Raw genomic sequence first — 11914 nt, 5'->3', positions numbered from 1 at the left:
AAGAGACAGATATTAGGTATGTTCTGAAATGTCAAGTTTCTACATTCTTAACTCGGGCCTTTTTATGAACTCCTGGCCTCAGTTAAACATAGAGGGAAGCTCTCTCCCAAACCCTGCTCACCTCCATTGATGGTACTGTATGCACTCCATAACAAACGAGAGGTGTTACAAGTCATTCAATCAAGCATTGGAATTCATATTACCACAATATTTTGCTGTGTCAAATTCATGCCTGAGTGCATAAAATTTATCAAAATGAAAATACATTTTTAAGTATATACTTTTTACTTCTTTTGCTTCACTACTTCTCAAGACACAAAATCATACTGAATGAACAACATCAACAAATTACAACAATGATAAATAATATATCAGGTGTCAAAGCATATACAGTAAATTACCTTTAGTACCAATAGAACAAAAAATATGGAAATACGGATCAGTAGTAATTCACTCCCTGGGGTAGCTTTTCTATAGTGAAGCAGCAAACACAGCATTAAACCATGAAGGCATAATTAAACCTACTACTAAACCAGGAAACATCAATTACTGCAAAGTGACACATTGTCGGTATAATTTTTAAGCTAAAGGCGAGACTTCTTTCAAACCTTGTTTAGCGAACTGTCCGAACGACAAAAATGGTGATTTTTGAATAAAATAAAATGTCTCTTTTGGCCAGTTAGCGCACCACGAAAAAGAAATTTCATAAAGGAATAAAATGTGTCCTTTCTTACTTGTATTAAAAAGGGAATTGCGTTTTAAAGGTTTAGCCTTCTGCTACGTCTCCTTTTTTCACTTAAGGTGCTCTCACCTGTTTACATTTATATTTTGTTCAATATCTATTTTGTAATTTGCTGTAAATGTGTGAGAATAAAAGTGAATTGAATTGAATTGAAGTGCCCAATAGCTAAAGGAGAAAGATATGAATATACAAAAGAAATTCCACACATAGGAGTGAAGTAGTATTATGCAAGACAGCACACTCTTTTTTTTTCTATCATAAAGTCAAACACTCAGATTTTGCTGTTTTCATATTTTTTTTAAATAATTGTACTATGAACCAGCATCAGTGATCATACTTTAATGCCTTGAGTGATGTAGCAATCATTAATTGAGAGCACCAAATTGGTTGCAGGGCGCCAATACACCAGCAACAATTACATTAATTAAATTAATTTAATTAAATTGTAATCACTAATATGCACTCAAAGCCTCAAATGCATCATAACAAAGGGGGGTGGCAGACAATTATCAATTCACCCACAAATTAATTATTCATTAATATCAATTAACAGCTAATTTCTAAGAAAACTTCCAATAGTCAGACTTCAAATTAAATTACAAACAGTCTTTATGTATATATCTATAACTATTGTAGGACATCTGGATCCACTTACAGTCATTAACATTATTTCATCAATTATCGTCTCCACTCTATGATTAAAAAAAAAACCATTTTGACATGACCCACAATAATCTTCCAAATCAGCTAATTAGTTTTTCCATATGGGCACACTGTAATCAAAGCTAATTGGAACCTAGTAAGTATGCTGCAAACAACACACACAGACTGTAATGTCAAATAACAAGAAACGCTGTCAACATAATCAGAAAACCATGTCAAGATAAACCATTTCAACACTTGCATGTACATTTAAAGAGGAAAATGTGACACATCTCAACAAGAAAACCATTGATGAATAGGTAAAAAAAATGGAGAACACTTTGATATAAAAACAGGGAATTATATGTACATGTACATTTAAAAATATGTAAATACAGTACCTCAAATTACCTAGGAAGCACCAAAAAAAAAAACGTAATCACAGAAAACGTAAGCTTAAGCATGTCAGTTATAAATAAATAAAAGTGCTGCAAACACAAAAGCGGAAAAAAGCTGTGCAAAAGAGGCTCTGGCAATAGACCTTTCCGGAGTGTCCTTCAAAATTAACAACTAACTATAAGAACAAAGCCAGAAATATGGGTGTCCTACCTACACATGTCCTGTCCCACAAACCCTGTGTGTGCATATGTCTTAACACTTTCTATTGTGGGACCTTAATTAACAATTTATCTAAGGGGAATTTTATTCTTCTGCACAATCATTCACTAATCTTAGTAATTCATAAATTCCACTACTTGCCTGATAAACATGGCTAATGATTTATGTATTAGGAAATATTTTATAAACATTATATTCTTGATTAAATTGTATATATTTAATAATAATCATTATGATTATCATCTTATACAGCTTATCATCGGCAATGACAAAAAGATAATTTGTTCTTTATATTATTTAAAGGTTCTTCTGATCAATCAATCAATCAATCAATCAGTCAATCAACAAGGATTTGTAGCACCAATAATGCAATGTTCAGAGGGGCTAAGACAATGTTCCAAGTCATTTCATTATCAGCGCACCCTAAAATTATTCAGGATTCAAAGACTTTATTATTCCGCAAGTCATTGAGGGCTATTATCCACTTCAATTCAAACCAATCACTATATATATCAACTGGTATTAACACACATACATATTTACATTTAGCATTTAATACATAATTGAGGACAAGTAAAATGCAATAAATCTCCAAGCCTAATGCCATTCCTCACCGCTGAGTGTAAGGGACTCTGCTCTAGCCCATTCAAGCATTACAGGAAGACATCTTTCTTTCTTTCATCCTAAGACGACTCCTTCAAAAAGTGCAAAAGAATGACATTTGACCAATTTTGTTGACTTCTAATACACCAATAAAAATAGTGGAGATGTAGCCTAAAGCCTGTTAAAGCAAGTGGAAGACAAGGTTAATGGTTGAGATGCATGCTTTCCAATACACCTGCATTTTGGATTACAGGAAGGCATCTTTCTGATCTGTAGAAGTCTTCTAATGTCATCCTAAGATAACTCCTTTAAAAAGTGCAAAAGAATGACCTCTGACCAATGTTATTGAGTTCTAATACACCAACAATAATAAGAATAGTGGAGATGCATCTTAATGGTTGAGATGCATGATTTTCAATAAACCTGGTTTCTTTCCTATGACTATAAAACACATTTCCAGTAATTAGGCTTGTATTATGAGATTTATTTTATAAAGAACTACTTTCTTTCATTAAGAGGCCTAATGAATATGAGCCGACCTACTGTACAATATGTTAGAATGGTCACCCTCTATAAATACAGTATGGATTTTTTAATTAAAAATAATAAAAATAATAATTTAGAAGCAATTAAAGAACACAATTATGGACCAATATTAATATATTTACTGGCAAAGTTCATTGTTATGGTTTTCTTATCATACATACACAAACTTACACACTCGCAGTAGTTGTACCATTGTACCAAACCTGAACACATTGTTTAATAAATATTACTCTGTTTTTGCCAAAGGGCCAAAGTGAGTCAAGTCTTCTTGTATTCCGCCATTGTTCAACATGCTGAAGATTCTGCAGCTTAATGCGCGTGGGCAGGCTTCCTGACTTTACCCCAAAATTCTGTTTTCTGTTTTCTTTTCCACCACTTGTACATTCTTGTTTAATTTTGTCTCCCCAACCTTCAGAAATATCTCTGACATATTCATTAATTACAGGAAAACCTCTTTATTATTATCTTTTATTTTAATATTTTATCTTTTACTAAATTCTAGTTTTGTTAATTTAGTTTCTTATGTAATGTTTTTCTTTTCAGTTCCATAACCTAAAAATATATACAAAATGTGATTATTTTCACCATTATATCTTTGACCATTATTAAATAAAGGTTATACTGAATTGAATTGCATATTATTATTTCTTAATCCTGATGTGCTCTGTGGTGGCAGGGTTAGTAATCCCCAAGGCCGCACACGGATGTGATCTACCTTCACTAATGTCATTTAATGTAATTTTGATTGAACTGTAATCTGTTCTTTCATTATAATGAGCTATACGATGGAAAAAAAATAATGCAGTCATTAGTGTTTTTCATGATAAAATGAACTAGTGCTTAGCAGGGTGCAATATTCACTGAACAGTGAAATAGAAAATTTACACCAAATATTGTTTTATATTACAATTCAAATTGCATTCTAACCTATATGTGGTCCACAGGTATTAAATATGTCTATAAATATGTATTGCTTGTGTGTGAAATTAGTTATATTACTATAAATACTACGGTTATATGCAGTAGGCATTCTACTTGCTGCACCATGAAACAAAAACTAGGGCAGATCCAGAGATGTCCGAAAGGAGGGGCCAAAAATGGGGCAGATCGAGATAACACCATCCTAGGGGGTCCAAGGGAATTCTCTCACAAATTCTTTGTTTTCTAGTTGCCCGAAAATAACCTCTGAGGCGTTTTGGGCAATCTTTTTTTTCTTTTTGAACTTTCCAAAAGGGCTAGCCCGGTCACCTTCCCCCACTTAATCTTAAAAGACATTGTGTTATTCTGTGTCATGGATTGGAAAAACTAACATTGAAACTAAATTGAGAAAATATTAACCAACAACCCAGCACACTATGACATTTGCAGAAATTGTAAGGCTAACAAAACAAATAAATATTAAAGGGATTCTTCTGCTTTTACACAAAATGCTAATTAGTAATAAAAAAAATAATAATATTAATATTCATCTTATAAGGCGCACGTATCCATCCCCAAGAGCTGCCCATGACACCAAATAGCAATAATGTTTTGCTTTCGGTAAAGAATTCGTTGACCTTTTTTTTTCTTGTTTTTTGGTTTCTTCCTATAGGATAGGCTAATTTAGTTAGCAGAATTACTAGAGCACCTGTGAGTACTGTTCCAGCTGGCCATGTGTCTCAAATTGCCAAAGAACGGTCCAGTGTTACTAATTTGCTTTTTATTTGATTCTTTGGTAAATTGTTTCTGATTTGTTTGAGGATAGTTTTCTCTTCTCTTTTTCATATTCTTTAAGAAAATGTTTTATTGTGTAAGGCGCATTTCCATTTCTATTTCCAAAATACTGTACTCTTTATAATGATCTGTACAATGTGTAATTCATTATAACCATCCCTTGGTTTCCGGTCCTTTAGTGCACTGATTTTTTTAGTTTATGAGCATCATATTATCAAATATCATACCACTTGTCTGCTCTAGATTTCCTCAATAAAGTGTGTTAATCCTAGTCTCATTAAATTTTGTTTCACCCTTTTACTTTGAAAGCTTCTTGCCTTTTTTAGGTTCCCTAAATCTGGACTAAATGTCACTAAAAATAGGTAATAAACTTTCTTCTTATACAATATTGTAACACTGAACCGACATTTTTTCCTTAAATCTATTATCAGAGACCAAGTTTATTTGACATGGAACACATAATACACCCATGTGAATCACAAACCCTACAAACATTATAGTTTGAATACTTATATTTCAATGACAATTGCTAATTCCAGAAGGAATGCACACTTAAGACATTAAATAAATTGAAAATGTCTCAATGAATATTAATTCTGTGGAAAAAGCAGTGAACAAAATACCATATTGTGCTATGGTTTGATGGCTACATGTTGTGCAAAATACATTTTACGTTTGTTTCTTATGAGGAGGATTTAAAGCAGCCTTCACGAGGCCCTCCCTGCAAGAAATCCTTTGTGAAACTAATGCATTGCTTTATACCTGCAATAGTAAATGCGAAAAGAAGATCCGAAACATTTTTTAGTCCCGAAACTGTCTTCTAAATAAGGATTCTACTGTATACAGCAACAAACAAAACAAAATTATGATGAAAATAAAAAGAATGTCTCGATATCAAAATTGCTGATCATAATGTGTGAGTTTCAAAATTTTTGGGAAGACATCAAAAAATTTAAAATGTTGAGTAAATTGTCTATTTCACTGAGAATCAATCAAACATGACCAAAATCAGCCAACATCTTTCATTCTCTGTAATACCCTCTATTGATAATAGGCCTAATTATTGCATTCCTAGTAAGTTTTTTACAGCATGCCAATTGCTAAAATGAATTTCCGGCTGATTTAATTTTTATTTTATTTTGACTATAAATAAGACCTGAAGTTACTATCATTACTGATGAGATACAGCCCAATATTTTAATGTCATGGAGGAATTTTATCTGGTTCTGTGTATAACTATAACTGGTTTTAATAGATATTTAAATAAACCATGAAAAACTTGCACCTGTGTTTGAAACATCGATAAACACTTTTACAGCATATCAACATTACAAGCTCAGATAACTAAGCATGTGGGGGGGGGGGCCGAGAACGGTCAGCAAGTGGCTCGAAACTCCCGACCACATGGTTCAGAATTGGATCTGACAGATCCTGAATGGAAATCACTCTGCTGAAATGCATTCCCCATATCAATGGGATGGGTATAATCTTAAAATAATTATATTAAAATGTCTTGTACAGATTCACATTTTAACAAGAAACAAATGGGAAAATGTATATAATGTGTAATATAACAAAATAGGCTCCCAGCCGGAGTGCGTGTCTACTGCTTGAAATAGTTTTTTTTTTTTTTTTTTTTTTTGCTACTTTCAACTCATCGACGCTTTCTGTGTTAGCAATTCACTTGAATAACTGTACAAGTATTACCAGATTGTTGACTTAGTGAACCTTCTAGGACAGGTCTTATCTAGCAGCTTTCTATGTTGGAAATTCACTTGAATAACTTAACTAAGACAGGTCTTATCTAGCATGGCATCATTATTTCGTGAACTTACTTTTCATTATTATCTTTAGCTTGTGACCCATCCCATCATTCCTTCACCACATTTACTATCGCAAGGTCAATGGACAGATGATAGCTATGTGTCTACACCCCCACCCCTCCTCCCAGGCTGTAAACACAAAAATCCAAATGGATACATCCCAAAAATAAGTGTTTAATATCCAATTTGTGTGAGAGTGCAATTGTCAGGCATTTGAAGGTGCCATATTCTTGCAATTATGCTTACCTCAGCAATAACTTTGGTGGGACGGAAGTGGGCATCAACACTCCAATAGGCAGTACCTCCCCGTGAGCACATGTGAGTGGACCCCAAGGTTGGGAAAGGGAACCAGAACCAGGGTTGTAGACAAACCTGAGTTAACTTGGTGAATTTAAACTTTACCTCTTTGTCCAGGTTTGGTCTTTGACATGCATCAATCCGTCTTTCAACCGTATTCAAATGATGTAAAAGTTTCTGAGCTTGTGAATTACTGTCAGCTACTTCTGCTTTAATCTTGACTTGTGTATTAGTCAACCAGCGAGTAAGCTTCTCAACAAATGTCAAGTCAAACAGATGATGCTTGAACCTGTAAAAACACATCATGCAATACTTTTGTTATGCTCAAGCTTTGCTCAGCAAAACTATAAAAGCAGTTACGTTGTTTTGCCACAGGACGGCTGCATGGTGAGCTCAATATTCTACTTTGGAAAAGATTCTAAATAATACAACTTAAAATAATATAATTAAAAGGGCGTTCTAGAACAAATTAATACTTTAACATATGTCACAAAGGCAAGCCAAACCAGTCACTTGTCCCAAATTGTGTTTCAGCAAAAATGGCCAAAACATGCTGGAGTGTCAAAATTTTTAAAATCTACTTTCTGCATGAGAAATGCCCAAAATCATAAACTTTGAAGGCTGATTTCTCACATATTTTTCTTTAAATAGCTGTATGTTTAAACGCTAATAACTTCATAAAGAAATGTTGGATTTGAAATATTTTAAAACTCTTACTTTACTGCGTATTAATAACTCAAAATCGATTTTGTGTGACTGGTTTGGCTTGTCTTTGCCACACATTATATATAATCTCAATCACTTTTATTCATGTCATAATACAAAATACATACATAAAAAGCTTGATATGAAATGAAAAGCACATTTCAAAACTTATTAAATTGCCAAGAATGACAAAGATAACATTAAAAGCATATACAAACAAGTAAATTGGCAACAGATTCAACGTTTGCATGAATTTTTTCTTACCTATCTTCAAACTTGGTAGCAATTTCTGATGCTTGTTGTAAGCGTCTTGCCTCCATTCCTTCGAGGTCTGCCATCACAAATCCTTCAGCTGAATCAATCTTCGTTGCAAGTTTTTCCAACTTTTTCTTGTAACCATCTATCTCTTCTGGGCAGAAATTGCCTCCATCAGAGAACAACCTAAGTGATTAAAATAATTTAATTATCTTAATCATTTATAACTATTATAAGATTATGACATTGCCCTGAACTAATGTAAATAATAAATGTTGCATTCATGATTCAAATAAAGATGTCAATACACTTACTTGAAAGATCTAATAAATCTTGCATTTGACTCTCGTAACATTTGAAGGGTGTCATCTAAGTATTGACGAAACTGGCGGAGGGAAGCCCTGATTACCTGCATGTAACTCTCAAGTTTTGTACTCACTTGAGTGGAGAGTACCGACAACCTAGTAAAGAAAATATGAAAAGTCAGAAGATGATCTAAAGCCGGTCACTCACTGCATCATAGTATTGTCATACAACTGTCGTATGAAGAATACAACTACTATGAGCGCTAGACAGTGTGACACCATCTGTTTACTGTTGGTGGCAGTCTGTGCTAATCATCATTAAAAAAGACCTGTTGCATGCGCATCGAGGCGTTGTGTTCTCCATAGAATGGTGTGTCTGGCACAATGCAACGCTTAAAGCAACGTTTTGCAAACTTTGGGTCGTGACCCACCAGTCGGTCACCAAAACATTTTGGTGGGTTGCAAAAACACGGCAGGAATGATCAAAATTAGCCAGCTTAAATTCTGTCTCTTAATATTGTAGACATTACAATAATTTGAAACATTATGTTGTAAAATTGCAATGAAGACATCAATCTGTATATACTTTATTGTTTATTTGCTCTAATACAACAAAGTAAAATGCGACTACAATAATGTTAGTACATTATGATTTTGTCGTAATATATTTTCAGGGGTCCCAAGTTGAAGAACGGGCGCATCGACTTTTAATAAACAAAATGTATATTTTGATTCCATGTTTTCAGCAGCTACCGAAATTAAAATGCAAATGCATTAAAAACAGTGACGGTAGGGAGTGGAATAAACTTATTTGTGATTGTTTACGACTGTTTTTTAACATCCTGATTCATGTTTTTACCTAGGCCTAGGCTGGAGCTGATCTTCAAAATTAAATATTTAAATATTGGAGAGAAATCAGCTTAGCTCAGTCAGCTAATCTGGTGGTAGCCACTGTGTGTGCGCTGAACCGTGGAGATCTCTATGTCCCTGGTTCAAATCCCATCGCTGCCTCTGCTTGTGTTTCAGCTGGAGGGCTGAAATACAAGTTACAATAGCACACCGTCTTTCTGGAAATAAGTCTTCTTCTAGACTTTCGTGGGCTATCCTTGGTGTTTACACCGAATAAATCCACTCCAATCAAAGTTTTCAAAAATTTATGGGAGAATTGTTTTCATGCAGTAGAAAAACGTAGGCTTACGGTAGCGTGGTAGATCGTCGCGAAAAGCAGTAGACTACTGCAAGTAGCAGTAGACTTGGGATCTATGTTTATGCATTGTTCAATTATTTTAATCTATATTTAAATCCCAGTCCCAAAATGGTAAACTGGAGCTGACTCTATGAATGATTAGGCATGTGCGAATAAGTGGTAAGCTGATGTGATTCATGTCTCAATTTCCAAACTGGGTCGTCAGTCTAAAAGTTCGCGGAAAGCTGACCTAAATTGTATCCGAGGGCAGTTTACAATTTTAAAATCCATATATACTTCCATATGGTACATAAATTTCATAACAAATATAATTTGAAATCATACTAAATGGTTGTGGAAGAGACAATGTGAGGTGCCTTGCCTTGGGGCATACGCAAAATGGAAAATTGAAGTATTCAAACCTCAAATGAATACTGAGAGCCTAAAGTCTGCAACAATCACTCTATATAAAATAGGATAAGAAATAGGTTAGTGTTATCTGCTTTACAACTTACATGGATGATTTCGTGGCATTAACAAAAATCGATTCCAATGAGTCAATTTCTTCTTTAAAGTCATCTGCCAGTTTATCATGTTCATGTTGCATGTTAACGAAGCGATCCTTACAGTCTTTGAGAGCTGCGGTAATACCCCTGGAGTGACGTGATACACGCTCCTGGTGCATCACCAACTCCGCTGCCCTCACGTTGTGAATATCCAACTCTGCTCGCCGTGAACGCGGGCCGTGCAAGTGCAGTCTTAGATCAAGTTCACTGTTCAATTCTTCAATCTGTTTAGCAAAAACATCACACAGAAAAAAAAAATTGTTTAGATCATATCGTATACCGTATCATTTATTTCACTAATGCAAATATAAGAAAAATAATTATGGCTAGAACTGGCCAAAATCATAACAAACATTGTTGGCACAGGGACCTCTTCATAGTAGAGCGGCAATAGCATATATTCGAATGTGAAGTATCATCTCTTTACTAAAAAAATGTACTTATTTTGAGAGCACAAAATACAAATTTAATTTTTTATAAATAGGAAAATCCACCAAAATCACATCATTACAAAAAGATAAAATTAACTTCAAAAAACATAGTTTTAGTAAATGAAAATTAATATTGTATGTTAAAAACAAGTTGATACAGAGACAGACTAGCACCCCGAGCCAAATCATTGGAAAACAGTTGAAAATGAGGAAATTTAAGATCTTTTTGAGTAAAATAAGCATTAGTTTGAGCAAACATTAGCGTTTGTCAAACTTTCAGGCCTTGATACCGTAAACATTTTCAGTACTTGAACACATCCCACCTACCAACTGGCCAGAACTCCCACTTCAAAGATCAAGTCTTAACATCAGGCAAATTTTAACATGACCATGCTGTATTTTGAAGTAAAATTACTGTTCTTATAGAATGTGATAGGATACAAACACGTCACCAACACTACTTGATTTTGGTTCAATGGACATACGATGCCAAAGTCAGATCTACTGGATTTTCAATAATTGGGTTATAAAATTCTGATTTAATAAGTACGATATCTTATTTCTAGATTTTGGTTTGACATGGTATCAGGTACACTACAACACAATTCAATGCACACCAGATCAAATTAAGATAAAATGGAAAATGACTAACTGATCTCTCTCTATCCCAGTTTGTATTGAGTGAACACATGAATTACATTTTGATGAAATATCAATTATTATTACTTTATTTTTATTTTATTTATTAAGGCACACACAAAAACTAAATCTCAATATGCTGTTTAGAGAGAGTGGAATTGTTTTTTGGTCGTGAGAAGAAATCCTGTAATAACACTGACAGGAATTGGACCCAGGGCCCCGTGGTAGGAAGGCCACCAAGATATTCAACTCAACTCCAGCTATTCAACTCTACTATTTTGACTATGTACGTTCAATCAATAACATACCATAATATTTGTAATATTGTATATCAAAAATATAGCTTTAGATATTCAATGTCTAAATACTGTTCAGTGACTGAAGGTTAAATTGGTGAAATAACAAAGATAAATGCTTGCGGTACACCACATCTATGTGGAGTACTGCAAGCATTTATCATTAGAACTCAAGGTCCCTGATACAGAACCTTTAATGATGCTAGCCTTGTACAATGGTGCTTATTAAATACAATGAATGTTAAATGTTACAGTACCTTGGCAGCAACGACGCTGTTTGCACGTTCTACAGCTTGAACAGACCACTCCTCAAGGTGATCGATGAACGCCATTCTCATTCTGTTGAAAAAATTCTTAAACTAAGTCATATTTCTTCGTATGCATGATACAAAAATATTCTTTGACACAGATATTATTTGGCACAGATCCAATAACAATACACGCAACAATAACAACATATAATTATTAATAACAATAAGTCATATTGTATAGTATGTATTAGTAGTAGCAGTAGTAATAAAACACTACGATAACAGTAAAAATAAAA

At 33.9% G+C, this 11914-nt stretch overlaps 1 protein-coding gene across 1 annotated transcript in view; it reads right to left on the bottom strand.

Annotated features, from left to right (window-relative positions):
- LOC117116260 (coiled-coil domain-containing protein 180-like) overlaps positions 1 to 11914 on the bottom strand; it is a 94453-nt gene that overhangs the window by 60505 nt on the left and 22034 nt on the right. Inside the window, exons 18-22 of the mRNA XM_033260260.1 lie at positions 11625 to 11706; positions 9951 to 10225; positions 8259 to 8405; positions 7954 to 8130; positions 7090 to 7273 (exon numbers count right to left, since the gene is read on the bottom strand). Coding sequence (XP_033116151.1) covers positions 7090 to 7273; positions 7954 to 8130; positions 8259 to 8405; positions 9951 to 10225; positions 11625 to 11706 — 865 coding nt within the window. The remainder of the gene's footprint in view (positions 1 to 7089; positions 7274 to 7953; positions 8131 to 8258; positions 8406 to 9950; positions 10226 to 11624; positions 11707 to 11914) is intronic.

This window comes from Anneissia japonica, unplaced genomic scaffold, assembly GCF_011630105.1.
Source record: "Anneissia japonica isolate Jap-2015-1 unplaced genomic scaffold, ASM1163010v1 scaffold171_len658169_cov177, whole genome shotgun sequence".
NCBI classification, from domain to species: Eukaryota; Metazoa; Echinodermata; class Crinoidea; order Comatulida; family Comatulidae; genus Anneissia; species Anneissia japonica.
This window is presented reverse-complemented; position numbering and strand designations above follow the sequence as displayed.